Raw genomic sequence first — 16,756 nt, 5'->3', positions numbered from 1 at the left:
ATCCATTTATAGGTTAACTCTTTGTTACACTGACCTGTTGCCTTGAGATTGGTTTGGCACTTCTCTCTTCCAAATGCCGTAGATCATTTTATGGACATCTGTGGGGGGAAAAAAAATGGCCAGTCTGTATGTGCAGTGAAATCAGTTTTAAAACAAATACAGTAGCTATTGTATTTCAGTTGCATACTGAAATATCTTCACATACTATACACTATTATGCGGAGAGATTATCTGCACTGCAATTTAAAAAACCCATTGAATCGTTAGACATTAAAAAGTATTTATTGCAACTAAGTAATCAATGTTCCTTGTTTAAAAAGAAGGTTAACTCCTTGGTGCACATTAATCCATACACAAACCCACAAAATCTGTGGTCACAATTTTGGGGGTGCTGATGGTGAAGGGGCCTTGCGAGCTTGTTTTGTTTACTTTCCTTTTGCTGCTGGGTGGTGTGTCTCTTGACCTGTGCTGAGACAGAGCCATCGTTCCTGCGAAGAGATGCCAGGGACGTTTGTTCTCAGTGAACCTGTTCTTAGCACCTCAGAGCTGATAGAGGCCGAAGCATCTATCTGGGGAAAAACATAGCCAAGAAAAAGCAGGAGGGACAATACAGCATCTGTGTACTTACTTCAGAAGTACATGTATGTTAATACTGAGACACATCAAAAGTAAACACTTTAAATTCCAGCACACTCATGCTGGAGAAGAGCGCATACTGGGGATATTGGGTGCTGGTCACTTCTGAGCAGTAACACATCCACGCCACTGACATTTGTCTCTGCTTGTTTTCCTTAGCAGGCTCCACTTAGGGCTGTCTTATCTGCTTTGTATGTGTGCTGTGAATGTTACTCAGCAGCCTTCCAGGGCTCTTACTTCACTAATATCATTTTAACTGTGAGGTTCCTAGAAAGATTTGGAAAAGAAACAGGTTCTGATGTCTTCATCACAGTATAGCTTGGCAGATATTTCAGAGGAAACTGGTCACATATACCCTACACTGGGCACAGAAGGAGGAAAATAGATCCCATCTCGGTCACTTTCTTCTTGCCAACAATAACAAAACAGTCTGACTGTTGGTGGAGAAGAAACTAACTCAAAGCTGTGGGCATTCTAAGCCATAAAATCTTGCCGTTGAGGCTGCAGTTAAATTCTTTATTTCCCTTGGATGTTAAGGCAATAGCTGTAGTCATCAGAGCTTCTTTTGAATTTGCTCATGACAAGAACAGTCCTTTGGATACAGTCCTCACTCATGTCTTTGTTACCAGGTTCTTGTTAGCGTAATGACGTAGAGGTGTGCCAGGAAGTTGAAAGAAAGTTTCCGTATATAAAGCACCAAATAATTTGTGACCTCAGTACTTGTCACACTTGTGAATAGAAGCTGAGAAATAATAAATTTCTGATTGTAATGGGTTTACCCCAGTAGGCAGCTAAGCACCACCCAGCTACTTGCTCGCTCCCCCCCAGCAACATGGGGGAGAGAATCGGAAGGGTAGAAATGAGAATGCTTGCAGGTTGAGATTGTTTTGGTTTGGCCTGGATAAATACCAGGTGCTCACTAAAACCGCTCTATCACTCCCCCTCCTCAGCTGGACAGGGGAGAGGAAATACGATGAAAGGCTCGAGGGTTGAGATAAGGACAGGTAGAGACCACTCGTCAGTTACCGTCACAGACAAAACAGGCTGAACTTGGGGAGAAAAGGAAAGTTTGATTTATCACCAACCAAATCAGAGTAGGATAATGCGACATAAAACTAGATCTTAAAACACTTTCCCCCCACCCGTCCCTTCTTACCAGGCTCAACTTCACCCACATTTCTCTACCTCCTCCCCCTGAGCGGTGCAAAGGGATGGGGAATGGGGGTTATGGTCAGTTCATCACAAGTTGTCTCTGCCACTCCTTGTCCATCAGAGGGAGGACTCCTCACACTCTTCCCCTACTCCAGCATGAGGTCCCTCTCATGGGAGACAGTTCTCCACAAACTTCTCCAACTTGAGTCCTTCCCATGGGCTGCAGCTCTGCATGAACTGCCCCAGTGTGGGTCCTTCCCATGGGGTGCAGTCCTTCAGGAACAGACTGCTCTGGCGTGGGTCCCCCATGGGGTCACAAGCCCTGCCAGCAAACCTGCCCTGGCGTGGGCTCCTCTCTCCACGGGTCTGCAGGTCCTGGCAGGAGCCTGCTCCAGTGTGGGCTCCCCACAAGGTCACAGCTTCCTTCAGGCATCCCCCTGCTACAGAGTGGGGTCCCTTCCATGGGCTACAGGTGGAGCTCTGCTCTGCTGTGGACCTGTATGGGCTGCAGGAGGACAGCCTGCCTCACCATGGTCTTCATCACGAGCTGCAAGGGAAAACTCTCTGCTCCGGCATCTCGAGCACCTCCTCCCGCTCCTTGTTCACTGACCCTGGTGTCTGCAGAGTTGTTTCTCTCACATCATCTCACTCTTCTCTCTTGACTGCTGTTTCACTGCAGTTTTTTTCCCCTTCTTAACTATGTTATCCCGGAGGCACTACCACCGTCGCTGATTGGCTTGGCCTTGGCCAGCGGTGGGTCCATCTTAGAGCCAGCTGGCACTGGCTTTATCAGACAGGGGGGAAGCTTCTTGCAGCTTCTCTCAGAGGCCACCCCTATAGTCCCCCTGGTACTGAAACCTTGCCATGCAAACTCGTAACAAGATAAAGATGGTTTAACAGGTAAAGCAAAAGTTGCATGAGCCAGCAAAGCAAAATAAGGAATTCATTCCCTGCTTCCAATCAGCAGGCAGATGTTTCACCATTGCCCGGAAAGCTGGGCTTCATCGCATGCAATGTTTACTTGGGAAGACAAACGCCGTAACTCCCAATGTCTTCGATTCCTCCTTCTCTCTCCAGCTTCTGTTGCTGAGCACGACATCAGCCAGTGTGGAACATCCCTTTGGTCGGTCGGGGTCGGCTGTCCCGGCCGTGTCCCCTCCCAGCTTCTCGTACACGCCAGCCCACGCGCTGGTGGGGCGGCCAGACACACAGAAAAGGCCCTGAGGCTGTGTGAGCACTGCTCAGCGAGAAATGAGAAAATGGTGAGCTGTCAGCAGTGGTTTGGGCACAAATCCAAAGCACAGCATCATACCAGCTACTATGAAGAAAACTTTATCTCAGCAAAAACCAATTATCATCATCACCAATTTATTATGAATGTAACTGGTTTTACTGCTTGGCAATAGACACATTTTATGAATATATATTAAAAGCATAAAATTCATCCTTTTGTGACTCAATCAAAAGTTTAGCGTAATGGCAAAGAAAAAAATACTTATTCACAGAGCCTTAATTTTCATGGGCAGCTGCTTCCTTAGTACTGCAGCCATCATACACCTTCTTTCGTTGTTTCTTTCCCATCACTCTAAGCTTGAAAATTTGCTATCTCAGTTAAAATTTATGTTTACTTTTTATGAATATGTAGCTGTAAAATGACAGAACTCTGTTCAAAACTTCAACACAAATCCTCTTCAGTCTTGAAGTAAGTTATTTTTGTAAACAGTGGACTTAACTGAAATAGTTTTATTACAGCTTGGTGCCCTGTGTCCTCACAGTCCCCACTCACAAAACATGGGCCCCTTCCCTTCTACCTGGACTTCGCGTAAGGAGCCCTCCCCATCTCAGCATCCTCAGCTCTCTGTGAGGTCTTTTACCAGCTGGTGCAGTGGCTGGTATTGCAAGTAATGTTTGGTCTTTTCCTTTACTCAACCACTAACTGAAGAAAAATACAGGAACATAAGAACTGTTGGGGCTTTTGTTTCCCTGTCAAATGTGGCTGAACTTGATAAATACATTCTAAAGATGTTGAGGTACTTGAGGCACAAAGTAATTTTATGTATTTCTTTGCTTTAGGAAACTAGGCTAAAAAAGATAATTTTCTCCAGGAATACAGTTGTCCCCTGATTCTGATGATAATTTGAAAACATGAACTGTCAAATAAGATTACTATCGATAAAAGTTGAATCTGCACTTTGGGTATATATTGCCAGTTGTCATCTTACCCAGCTTACCTAGTGCGTAGCCTGTGTTCAAACCACACTGGCAGCTTTATTGACAGCTCTTATTTTGAATTTGTCAGGAATGTAGATTGGTCATCTAGTGGAAAAAGAATTCTTGGTCACGAGCTGGCGGTTCTCATTGAGAGGGCTTTAAACTAGGTTCGAAGGGGGAAGGGGATATTGCCCAGCTCACTAGGGATGAGCCTAGGCTTGGCGTGCCAAGGCCAGGGGTGAGGTTGACAGCCCAGCTCAAGGGTGTCTATACCAACGCACGTAGCATGGGCAATAAACAGGAGGAGCCGGAAGCCATTATACAGCAGGACAGCTACGACTTGGTCGCAATCACAGAAACATGGTGGGACAATTTGCATGACTGGCATGCTGTCTTGGATGGCTACAGACTCTTTAGAAAAGATAGGCCAACAAGGAGAGGTGGGGGAGTTGCTCTATATGTGAGGGAGCAACTGGAATGCATTGAGTTTGGCCTGGGGGCAGATGAAGAAGGAGTTGAGAGCTTGTGGGTTAGAATTAAGGGACAGCCTCATATGGGTGATGTTATTGTGGGTGTGTACTACAGGCCACCTGACCAGGAGGAGGAAGTTGATGAGGCCTTCTACAAGCAGCTGCAAGTAGCCTCACAGTCACAGGCCCTGGTTCTCATGGGGGACTTGAACCACCCTGACATCAGCTGGGAAGACCATACAGCTAGGCAGGCGCAATCCAGGAGGTTCCTGCAGAGCATCGATGATAACTTTCTGATGCAAGTGGTGAAGGAACCAACAAGGAAAGGCACTCTGCTGGACCTTGTATTAACAAACAAGAAGGGACTGGTGGAGGATGTGAAGGCTGGAGGTAGAATTGGCTGCAGTGACCATGAAATGGTGGAGTTCAGGATCCTGCGTGGAGGAAGCAGGTAGGATCAAAACCTTGGACCTCAGGAAGGCTAACTTTGGCCTCTTCAAGGAGCTACTGGGAGGAATATCGTGGGCCAGGGCTCTCGAAGGCAGGGGGGTCCAAGAGTGCTGGTCGCTCTTTAAACAGCACTTCTTCCATGCTCAGGAGCGGTGCATCCCCCTCAGCAAGAAATCTAGAAGAGGAGGCAGGAGACCAGCATGGTTGAACAAGCAGCTTCTAGCGGAGCTCAGGTGGAAGAGAAAGGTCCATGGAATGTGGAAAGAGGGACAGGCCACTTGGGAAGAGTACAGGAATGTGGTCAGAGCATGCAGGGATGCAACGAGGAAGGCCAAGGCCCACCTGGAATTGAATCTGGCAAGGGATGTCAAAAACAACAAGAAGGGCTTCTTCAAGTACATCAATAGCAAACGAAAGACTAGGGACAATGTGGGGCCACTGCTGAATGAGGCGGGTGTCCTGGTGACAGAGGATGCAGAGAAGGCAGAGCTACTGAATGCCTTCTTTGCTTCAGTCTTCAGTGCCAAGGCAGGCCCTCAGGAATCCCAGGCCCTGGAGGTAAGAGAAGAAGCCCACAGAGAGGGTGACTTTCCCTTGGTCGAGGAGGACTGCGTGAAGGATATCGCTTAAGCAATCTGGATCCCACAAATCCATGGGTCCTGATGGAATGCACCCATGGGTGCTGAGAGAGCTGGCGGATGTCATTGCTGAGCCACTCTCCATCATCTTTGAGAGGTCCTGGAGGACAGGAGAGGTGCCCAAGGACTGGAGAAAGGCCAGTGTCACTCCAATCTTCAAAAAGGGCAAGAAGGAGGACCCAGGGTGGATTCACCAAGGGGAAATCATGCCTGACCAATCTAATAGCTTTCTACGATGGCATGACCGGCTAGGTAGATGAGGGGAGAGCCGTGGATGTTTTCTACCTTGACTTCAGCAAGGCTTTCGACACTGTCTTTCATAACATCCTCCTAGGGAAGCTCAGGAAGTGTGGGCTGGATGAGTGGTCAGTGAGGTGGATTGAGAACTGGCTGAATGGCAGAACTCAGAGGGTTGTCATCAGTGGCGCCGAGTCTAGTTGGAGGCCTGTAACTAGTGGTGTCCCCCAGGGGTCAGTACTGGACCCAGTCTTGTTTGACTTCTTCATCAGCGACCTGGATGAAGAGTTAGAATGTACCCTCAGCAAGTTTTCTGATGACACAAAACTGGGAGGAGTGGTAGATACACCGGCAGGCTGTGCTGCCATTCAGCGAGACCTGGACAGGCTGGAGAGTTGGGCAGAGAGTAACCTGATGAGGTTCAACAAGGGCAAGTGCAGGGTCCTGCACCTGGAGAGGAACAACCCCATGCACCAGTACAGGCTTGGGGCTGACCTGGTGGAGTGCAGCTCTGTGGAGAGGGACCTGGGTGTCCTGGTGGACGACAGGTTAACCATGAGCCAGCAGTGTGCCCTGGCTGCCAAGAAGGCCAATGGGATCCTGGGGTGCATCAAGAGGAGTGTGGCCAGCAGGTGGAGGTTCTCCTTCCCCTCTACACTGCCCTGGTGAGGCCCCATCAGGAGTACTGTGTCCAGTTCTGGGCTCCCCAGTTCAAGAAAGATGAGGAGCTCCTGGAGAGAGTCCAGCGGAGGGCTACGAGGATGGTGAGGGGACTGGAGCATCTCTCCTACGAGGAGAGGCTGAGGGAGCTGGGCTTGTTCAGCCTGAAGAAGAGAAGGCTGAGAGGGGACCTAATATATGCTTATCAATATCTGCAGGGTGGGTGTCAGGAGGATGGGGTCAAACTCTTTTCAGTGGTGCCCAGTGACAGGACAAGGGGCAAGGGGCACAAACTGAAGCAGAAGAAGTTCCATCTGAACATGAGGAAGGACTTTTTCACTCTGAGGGTGATGGAGCCCTGGCACAGGCTGCCCAGGGAGGCTGTGGAGTCTCCTTCTCTGGAGATATTCAAGACCCGCCTGGACAAGGTCCTGTGCAGCCTGCTGTAGGTGACCCTGCTTCGGCAGGAGGGTTGGACTAGATGACCCACAGAGGTCCCTTCCAACCCCGAACATTCTGTGATTCTGTGATCTTGGTGACTTAAAACATACTGATATTTCTATGGCTGTTGATCTACTTAACACCCAAGGGGACGTTATTAGATACCTAGCACTTTAGAGTTTAAAAATTCAGTTTTAACACTTTAAAACTTACAGTTTTGAAGATTCTTGTGGTGGTGGTGGTGAACCTGACTTTTCTCCTGAATTGACACTTTTTTCCCAAATCAGTTAAAAATGAAATATAATTAGGTTTTTAAAGGATTCTTTAGAAAATTACACACAAAGTAGAAAATGGAATTTGCATATATTTTCCTACTTTGCATCTGAAACTGGAGATGGATTCAGATGCAACTGTTTTTTGTTTTGAATTGACCATGGCAACTTTCAGCCTTTGAAAATAGAGGGTCCTATAGAAAAGGAGCTTCAGATTTGACCTGCAGGTCAAAATGAAGTTTCATATATAAAACTTAAATGTTTTCATGCTGTTCAAATGAATAACTTTACCTACTTCATATTTGTATTGCCATCTTTGAAAATGAAATATTTACTAGCCCCCCAAATGAAGTCTTAAGGTGATATTTTTCTAGGCTTCAATACGAATTCCGACACAGTTAGATACTTCTACGTGATAGATTCATGTCTTAAAATTATATTCATCTTTCCTGAATATGCTACTTTTTTTTTTTTTGTTGTTGGTTTGTGTGGTTGTGATGATCAAAGGACATAGACAGAAGATTTACATGCAGGTAGTTTTGCATCATTGGAGTAAGGAAAACGTGTGTTTGGAGATGCTAGAGGAGATGAGGCACACAAGGCCTTGCTTTCTTTGCTGTGGAGAGGCTTGTCTTTGCATCTCCAAGTATTTAGAGTGTTTTTAAGAAAAGGGTAACTCATAAAGGTGAGAGAATGAAGAGAAGTGGGAAAGTTTCATATACTCCAGCCTGTAAAGCTTTATCAGCAAGCAGTACCTATTCCTTCAAACTGGCTTTTATTAATGACAAAAATCAAGGGTTTTTTTGAAAAAAAGTTTGCGGCTCTTGATAGCCTTGAAAATTGTAAATGAACATAAACAAAACAATAGAATTAAGAGAAAGAAGAGATGGGGTATCCACTTCCACAGCCGGATGGTGGGTGCATGTGTGGGAGGGCACACACAAGAGTTCCTTCAAATCTACATTAAAGATACAACAGTATTTTTACAAGCAGTCATTCTTTATTATAAAATGTGTCAGTTCAGTTTCCAAGAGTCTTGTAAACCTTCCTCTTAAAGTCTGTCGTCTTTTAGCTAGAAACAAGATGAGTAAGCTCCCCAAAGTGTTGAGAAACTTGATTTTAAACCCCTGATCAGATGGATTTCCTTTTTGACTCTAGACAAACACCCGGAGGCTGCCCTGAGGCCACAGAAGAAGGTGCAGACGACCCAGTCTGCTCCTGGTTTGTGCTTGTAGCTTGTAGGCACAAGCCTCTGTTGGTCCAGAAATGTTAGTAAATAGAGATGAAAATATTGCTTTCACAAATAGAGCTCTTTTCTTACATCTTTCTCATTGCAATTGTTGAAGCCATTAAAATCCTGGAGTTGGTTTCTGAACTTCATTTGGATGAGGCTTCTGCATGAGTCCTTCAGTTGCTGGGGGCAAACTTAGTAAAGACTTGAATGTTACATTCTAAAGGTTTCATTTTTCATTTATTTTCTTCTTCAGTAAGTATTACTGTGCTTAATTTGTTCTCTGGGATGGATAAAACAGAACTGATATGAAATTCATATGAATTCTTCTGCTGGCAGCCTGTTTGTTAGCAGTAATAATGAAATATAATGGCTAATGGATAGTGAAAAAGATGAAGTATTTTCCTCAGTAATTCAGGACTTTGATATATTTAAGCACTTAATAAAAATATCCAGAAAAATCAATAACCTAGAATTTGACTGTGTACTTTTAAATTTTAAATATATATATATTCCTTTTTTTTGTTTAACATCATTTTATCTTTATATATGCTACAGTCATGAAAAGGAATCCATTTCACTTTTAAAAAATTTTACACCAGAAAAAATTCCGCAAACCTTTTACTTCTAAATTTACAACCTTTTAGTGAAATTGGAAACCAGTGCTGTGAAGAAGAGACATAATTTGTGCTAGCAGCTGTTGCGATGCCAAGAATGTGTGTAACATACCTGACCATCCTGGTCAGTGCAATAGATTGCTCTCTCATAGGGAAGTTGAGGAAGATATTGCAAGGTTAGATGCTTCCACCTACTGACCATTCGTGATACTACAGAAAAAAGCAATCGAGGGAATACTTTAATAACTTCCAGAGTCTTTGCTCTTTCTGATACAGGCCATGGGAGTAGTGTGTGTACATACGAATTCTGTTTGCCTTTCATATTTCATTACTTTCACATGAAAAGAAGAAAAAAAAGTGTGAAATTGAAAGAATTTTTCTAAACTTTCTTAGCCCATACAGTTTACTTGTTTAGTTTGTTTTGTTTCTGGTATTCTGTGTTACAACGATAGGGAAGCAGAGGAAATTGATTTTGGATAGCTGGGAAATATCACACTGAAAAATGTATGATAAAGTACATAGCCATGTACAGGTGTTAGTTACGGTACCATCACTAATGGCTGCTTGAGGATATTGAGTTCACTCTTTCTATTTGCAATTTAAGAAATAAAATTAAACATACATTTATAGAAGCTATGTGAAATAAAGTGTGTGGAGGTTTCTACTGCATCCTAAAGGTAAGATGTCATGTAGCATCATGCTACCACCAATGATCACTTCTACTTTCTAGAGCTGTTCTTTTACTTCAGTAGCATTTGTATAATGCTAATATCAGCTGAAAGTGGTTGATGTGTTTTCCAAGGGCCTAGCATATTAAACTTTAAAATCCCTGAAACATGTGCATGATCAAGCAGAGTGCAGTGGCTTGAGGAAAGCGAGCCTTCATGGAGATGAAATGGAGATCATATCTGATGTATTCTATACTAAGCGCTTGCAGTAGATCTTGCTGTCGAGTTATCTAAATCATTAGTTGTCTCCAAACTAGCACTGAAATAATTGTACCTCGTGGTCCTGCTTTTCTGTCTGGAAAGCCATAGTACTCAATACAACTGTATATTTAATACCAGATGGTGACTAAGGTAACTAAATTTCGGTAGGAACATTGAAAGGCTATCTTTCAGACCTGTATGCCTGCAAACACAGAGGTGGGCATAATTTCACCATCTCAATTAAGGCAGTTGGATTGTTAAATATCTTTGGCAGGGTCCCTTATGGCACTTTGTTCAACTCTTAAGAATTGTGTTTCTCCTGTGTTGCTCCTGATGTTCTGCATAAAAACTTGCTTTGTTTCCTTGTTGCTGCTACCCACTATAACAGACAAAAAAAGGCAATTTTCTTCTGTGCTGCCATATAAGAAATCGAGCTCTTGATATGTTTATTTAATTATAATTTAATTGGCTGTAATGCTGTGACACCTAGAGGAAAAAAAAAAAGAATTATGCTGGTTTGAAGCTGAAATGGATGAAAGGGTTTTCTACCTTAGTGGCACAGAGTATGTCTATAATTCATTCTTTCCATCTTTCCCATGGAACATCCTGTGAAGAATTCTATCATTATATAATTTGTCTAAAATAATAATTCTTCAGGATTAACAGATTTTGCTTGTTTTTAACTTCTTTTTTGTGATGTAACAACGTTAAAGAAAGGGCCTGATGCATTGTTCAGGTCTATAGGACTTTACACTTGCTTTACACCAATGGTACTTCTGAATTTCAAATAATTCAGGCAGTTGGGACATTTGCGATACACACACTAAAATGACAGCGCTTTCTCATCTTGCACTTACAGACAGTAGCACAGATGTCTCCCAGAGAAGAACATTCTAATTTCTTCCCTTCTTGCTCTAAGCTTGACAAATGATTGATTTTGATTTTTTTTTTAAAGCTGAATTTCTGTGTACATTTTTTCTTTGAAAGAGCTGTATCTGTCTAGGATGTAGATGGTGCATACTCAAGTATTTATATTTAAACATATATTTGATTAAGCCAGTAACTTCACTGGTTTAAAGAATTTTAACACTAATTGTTGCAGAAAAACTGGTTGGTTTTGCTTGGGCAATTAAAGGTTGAGATAGGCATGCACCTCCAGAACATGAAATACCATTGTCACTTGAGGATAAATTCTGTCTGAGTTCAGTTACAGTTGGTAACAAGGTAGCTGACTGCTTTTCTTCCAAAAAGACTTCTTGGTAGGCTTCCTACAGTCGTCATATGCACAACAAGCAACTCCTGTAATTCTTTCTGCAGAAGTGGCTACTATTGTTTTTAAATATAAACCTGTTGCAAATTACAGTTTATTATTCAGATAATAAATTAGCAAATTATTGATTTTAGAAGAGAGCCATTGATTGTCTCCTATTATTCCTTCTTCACCCAGTACACGTATTTTTTCTGTTCAAACTTTTAACTGTTTCCTACTGATTTAACCCCTTTGAACTAAGGATTTTTGAATTCTACTGTAGTCTTTCTTTAGGTAACCTGTCAGTATCCTTAGTTATACTTTATTAGAGTACATGCATTTGTGAGAGTTTCGTCTATTGGTAAAGAAAAATCCTGTTCAGGAAGTCAGGCTTTGCATGGTGCAACATGTTAAATGGTTGTTACAGTCCAGGTTGCTATCTGATAGTGTACCCAAAGCAAGTTTGTAAAAAATTATTCAGGCAGTATTTTAAAATTAATATTTGGAATATTTAGAAATAATAAAATAACAGTGAATCCTGAGGGTTTTTTTTTCTTGTCTGTGTGCAGAAGTCCGAATTCCGGTCTCTGCTCTTGAAGACATATAGCTATTCCTTCACCCAAATCTGACTTCACATCATTTCAAATATAAGCCAATACCACTCTTCCTTACTAGCTTCAGTATCCATTGATATTGAAACCTTACATATGTAGTTTTCATTGCTGCTGGTGCGGCGGTTAATTTGTAGAATTCACTTTCCATATCAGTACATAGAAAACCAAACACTACAAATGAAATGATTGTGTAAAGGTCAAGGATAAAACACAGACTAGAAACTATGTCATTTGATTTTCAGCTGGTATCAGTTAAGTTCCAGGTTTAATTCCTGATTGCAGCATGGAGAGTCTCAGCTGGGCTGGCCTCAACGGCTTTCAGCTGGGCTGCATGCTCTATCTGTAGCCTCTCCCTTGCTGGTTGCAGACAACCCTGAAAGACAAACTGTGCTGGGAGGAAGATGGTTTTTGTTTTGCCCAGGTAAAACTGCCTTTTTAATTTGCATTGACCAATGAATGCTTAGAAATTTAGGTTTCTTTAAAATTGTTTTTAATGGGAAAGGACAGTGGCAAGATAGCAAACTGAAATCTTCTGTGGAGAGCAGAAGGCATCAGAGCACTGTCAGGTTTTGAATGAGGTATATTTGTGATACCGAGAGTTTGTAATAGCTATGACTAGAATCTGATAGGAACTACTTTACTCTGTGTTCAGTTAATTTAGGTCAGTATGTGAGGTAGAGTCACCTTTGTCCTTGGTAATATGAAAAGGCATGATTCATTTTTTATTAACCAATAAATATGTTAAAGAACATTCTATTATTTCCAAAAGGTGACTTAGGACATAGCTAGCACATGAAGAGCACTGGCATTGATGGAGTTTTAATTCATTCTTCTGAGGCAGAAAGCTTTTAGAAAGCTAAGCTTTTTTCCTCACGAGAAAAACCTGAATGTAAATACAGAAACACGCTCAGGAAGGCAGCCTGTAGGCAGAGATAGTATTTCTTTATCTGCCAAATGGGAGGAGAGACATGGCGAGAGCCTGGCTGGCTGGCAGTGAGTCACACCTGAAAGAAAATTTTTGAGTGTTACATTTGGCAGAGTACAGTCTTGTTCCTCATGAAAAGGATTTTGAATATAAAGAGTGTTTGAGATGCTGAATCATATATGAAACTAATTAGAATAACAAGGATTTTTATTGTTGGGAATACGCTGCTAAAGAAGTGACAGAGAACTTGATACGCCTCATGAATACATCTTTAATATGTCTTGCTGTGAATGAAAGTATTTTTATCAGGAATCCTCAATTCCTCTTACTTGATTGAATGATTTCATTTTTTAAATCTTTTATGGGTATATGGCTTAGGTAAGAAGCCTTTGGCACCGAAATAGTACCAGTCCTTCGTTATAGATGAGTAGGCATGGTGTTGAAGAAACATGACTTCTTTATTTATTATTTGTTTCCATTTTTAACAGGAACTGCTGTTGGCTATCAGCCTTAAATTTGTAATTTGGGCTTTATGTAGCAAGTAACTCTAGCCAATAATGTAAAATCTGATGAGAGTAGTTCTAGCTTCAGTGAGAGGTTGAGGAAGGAAATACTTTTAAAAAAAAATTGTCCCTCATCCATATGCCAAATTTTTTCCCATAGAAATCTCTAAAGTTGCAGTATGTAAGCAAAATTAGCTTCCAAGAATAGCCTCACTAGAAAAGTAAATCTGAAGACAAAAGAAAAATCATCATAGGTCACTTGTTTGCAGTTTAAGGACTTGAACTATATTTGGCTTATTCAGTTTCCAATAGTAATATGTTGTGCAAAGGGATAATATGAAAAAAAGAATGCCTTTCAGACTAAAATTTTTGTGATAATGATGATTTGTGCATGTTGTCAGATCAACTGGCAAAAATCCGAAGGTTCAGTGAGACTCAAAATAGCTTAGGAATAGAAGGAACATGTGTTGGGTGCCATTAGGTTTAAGATTATTTGTTTGACTCCTGAAGGAAACATAAGTCCAAGATATTTATGTCTGTGTGTATGCATACATAAACACATACACATGCATATAGACGTATTTATATTAAGTAGATGCTTGATTATTCTTGGAGGTTACTGTGAGATTCAGACACAAATATATTCAACATGTCAAGTCCTAGTTAGCATTCTTGACAACAGGCAGAAGTTTGAGCAGCTGTTTCCACTTAACCTTACCTATATATTTTTCAAGCTACCATCGGTAATTTAAAGAAAAAAAACTTTAAAAAGTGAGCAGGCAATTATATTTTCACCAGGATGCAAATGGAAAAGCAACATATACTATAAAGCAGAGATCATATTTTTATCTTATGAGCTAGCTACACTATACTGAAATAGGATTGTTTTTTTACGATGTTTCAATCCTGTCTTTAAGTTTATGCTTGTAATTTCGAGTTTAATAAACCTTACTCAAAGCCGTACCACTAAACTCTGTACGTTTAAATATAGTAGATATACATAAAATACCAGTTTAGTAAAGTGTAGTAGGTGGAGAAACCCACTTTTCAGACTTTGATGCCCTTTCTCATCCTGCGTTCCTCCCGCAGCCCTGGTCAGCATGCTCTGTGACATTGTCTGCTCTGTTTGTCTTTGCAGGATACTAAAGCCGAGTGCAGTTCCGGTGTAGAAACTGAGGACAGAAAAGTAAGTGGCTGCTTCTAATGTAGTTTGTCAGGCAACTCTAGGAAGCGGGCCTTTTTTGTTTGGTTGATTTTTTAATTTCAATCAAAAAATATGAACCTGTTTTATGGTATTTTATGTGTATGTTTTATACAGTTTTCCAACAACAATTTTTCCAATGTTTTATTTTAACTTCAATGGGGACAAAATAATCTTACTCTATTGAATATACTTCTGTTAGAAATTTTGAATAACATCTTGTTTAGAAGGGAATTGAAATCTTAATTTCATTAAGCTGTGAATAGTTTAAAAGGCAATTGCACAGCCTGTTCTTAATTGCCATTAGTAACAAAATTATTGTGTCATGTCTTTCATGATAATGTTGGTATACTATGTTAAATATTTACAAAATGGCAAGGTAAGGACTGCTTTTTTTTTCCCTTTCTAAGCAGTATCTTTGATACAGGTTTAATTTTCTTTCTAAATGGTTGATATTTTAAAAAACTTTTTCTAATATTATTTCCAGTTTTATTTTCTGTGAAGGAGTATGAAATATGTTTTCAGTTGTGTTCTTCACCTTACTAGTTGTTTTTTTTTTAACAGTACATTTTGGCAGGTATGTTTGAATAGACTTGAGTAGAGTTACATTTTTAGAAGGCATTTTGAAATTGAAGTACTATAGATTTCCGCTCTAAAATGAGCAATGCAGAAAGCTGCCTTCTAGCACTAACAGTATCATACTCTCAGTTTATGTTTTGAAACGGTACGTTGTTCTGCTTAATTTAGCATTTGTTTAACTGGGCTATAATGTGTGATATCAATGTTCTATTACTCAGCTTTCCAAAAAATTTGTCGTCGTTGTTAACTTCTTTTGGCTACTGCATCTTCCTATGAGCGTTCAGCAGCTCCTCCTTTTTTTAAAAATAGTTGATGAGTGCTTTTTGCTATAAAAATAAGTTTTTATTAAAAAGCATTATCTGAGAAGCACTTTAGTTGTTCGTGATAGCTCAAATTTTATAAAACAGGTCATACAAGTCTGATTAAGATGCTGTTGAAGTTAGTGCAGGAAAGCACAATTCATTTGCGTTGTTGAGATATGTGATAAAGGTTCATCGTAATTTCAGTGACTTTCAACATTTTCAGGAATGAAGTGAGGGAATTATTTTGAACTATGCAGAAAGATATTAAGAATTCAATTAAGATGCTGAACTGTGAATGTAACTAGAAGAGACAGTATGTTATATCTCAGATACCAAGCAGCTGTCGCTACTCTTCGATTATTGAAGTCGTGTATATAAAGACAATGAATTTCTTGCATTTAAGTCCACGCTGAATGTTTTACTCTGATGTGTATCAGTATAATGGAGCTAGCTTATTGCAGGACAACTACAAGGACGGTGTGCAAATAAAGGAGAATTATTTTTTTTGCAGTTTTTGCTTTATCACAGGGCTCAGAAATACTGTTATGATGTGTTTAACAATGTTTTATATTAGTAAAGGACTACAAAATCTATGTCAATAGGAACAGTAACTTTGCTGTGTGGTTTTCAGAGTTAAAACATAACCATTTATGTTCCTGTGCATTAAATTTAAGGAATTATCCTTGTCATTTACACTCCTAATGCTGTTTCAGTTCACTGGAATGTTTAGGGGTTTTTTGTTACCTTTAAAAGCATTTTAACAAACCAAAGCATTTTTGCTTTGCTGCTTTTTTCTGTTACTGACTTTATGCCCCTCCATAAGCCCTGTTCTCCTGTGTTAATATCTTCTGGTTTAGTTTTTTGTAAATTCTCCTGCTTCCTTTTCTGGGCTGCATTGTTTGAACCAGTCACCAAACGTGTGCAGTTCCTTCCATTTTTTTCTCAAGCACTTGGAGACACATAGTTATCTGAGTCAAAATTAATGTGGTTAATTTTGTGAGTACAGTAAAAAACTAACTATGAAACAAAGGCTTCACATGGAAGTATATGAAATTTAAAATTTTTAAATTGTCAGAAATAAATATCAATCAAGATTTCAAGTATTTTCTCACTAAAGAGAGTGAGCTAAGCTTTTAAAAATATATTTCTACTCAAATCTTAAAATTTGGAGCTATAATTCAGTTCTGGAATACTAATTCCGTGTAGTGTATCTGTACATGTCAAGTAGTAACTGAGTTTGTGTCTTGCACATGACATATAATTTGAAATCTCTGATGTAACGTCAGCTGGTGCTCATTGCTGTGAAACTCAGACCATTTAGGCTTCAGGTTCTGAGTGTTAGCCTTTATGAAACTGTCCAGGTGTTTAAGTTTAGTTATATGTTGTTTTATGGTATACTAAAAGGCAGTTTTAGACCTTACTTCTAAACACCCAGATCT

The 16,756-nt window shown here is 40.6% G+C and overlaps 1 protein-coding gene across 36 annotated transcripts in view; it reads left to right on the top strand.

Moving 5' to 3' along the window:
* RBFOX1 (RNA binding fox-1 homolog 1) overlaps positions 1 to 16,756 on the top strand; it is a 1,166,109-nt gene that overhangs the window by 545,649 nt on the left and 603,704 nt on the right. For 35 of the 36 annotated variants that reach the window (XM_075435958.1, XM_075435955.1, XM_075435968.1 and 32 more), the window contains one exon: positions 14,374 to 14,421. The exons of the other annotated variant lie outside the window; for it this stretch is intronic. In XM_075435958.1, the coding sequence (XP_075292073.1) occupies positions 14,374 to 14,421 (48 nt within the window). The remainder of the gene's footprint in view (positions 1 to 14,373; positions 14,422 to 16,756) is intronic. 36 annotated transcript variants of the gene reach the window in all.

This window comes from Opisthocomus hoazin, chromosome 15 (assembly GCF_030867145.1).
Source record: "Opisthocomus hoazin isolate bOpiHoa1 chromosome 15, bOpiHoa1.hap1, whole genome shotgun sequence".
NCBI classification, from domain to species: Eukaryota; Metazoa; Chordata; class Aves; order Opisthocomiformes; family Opisthocomidae; genus Opisthocomus; species Opisthocomus hoazin.
This window is presented reverse-complemented; position numbering and strand designations above follow the sequence as displayed.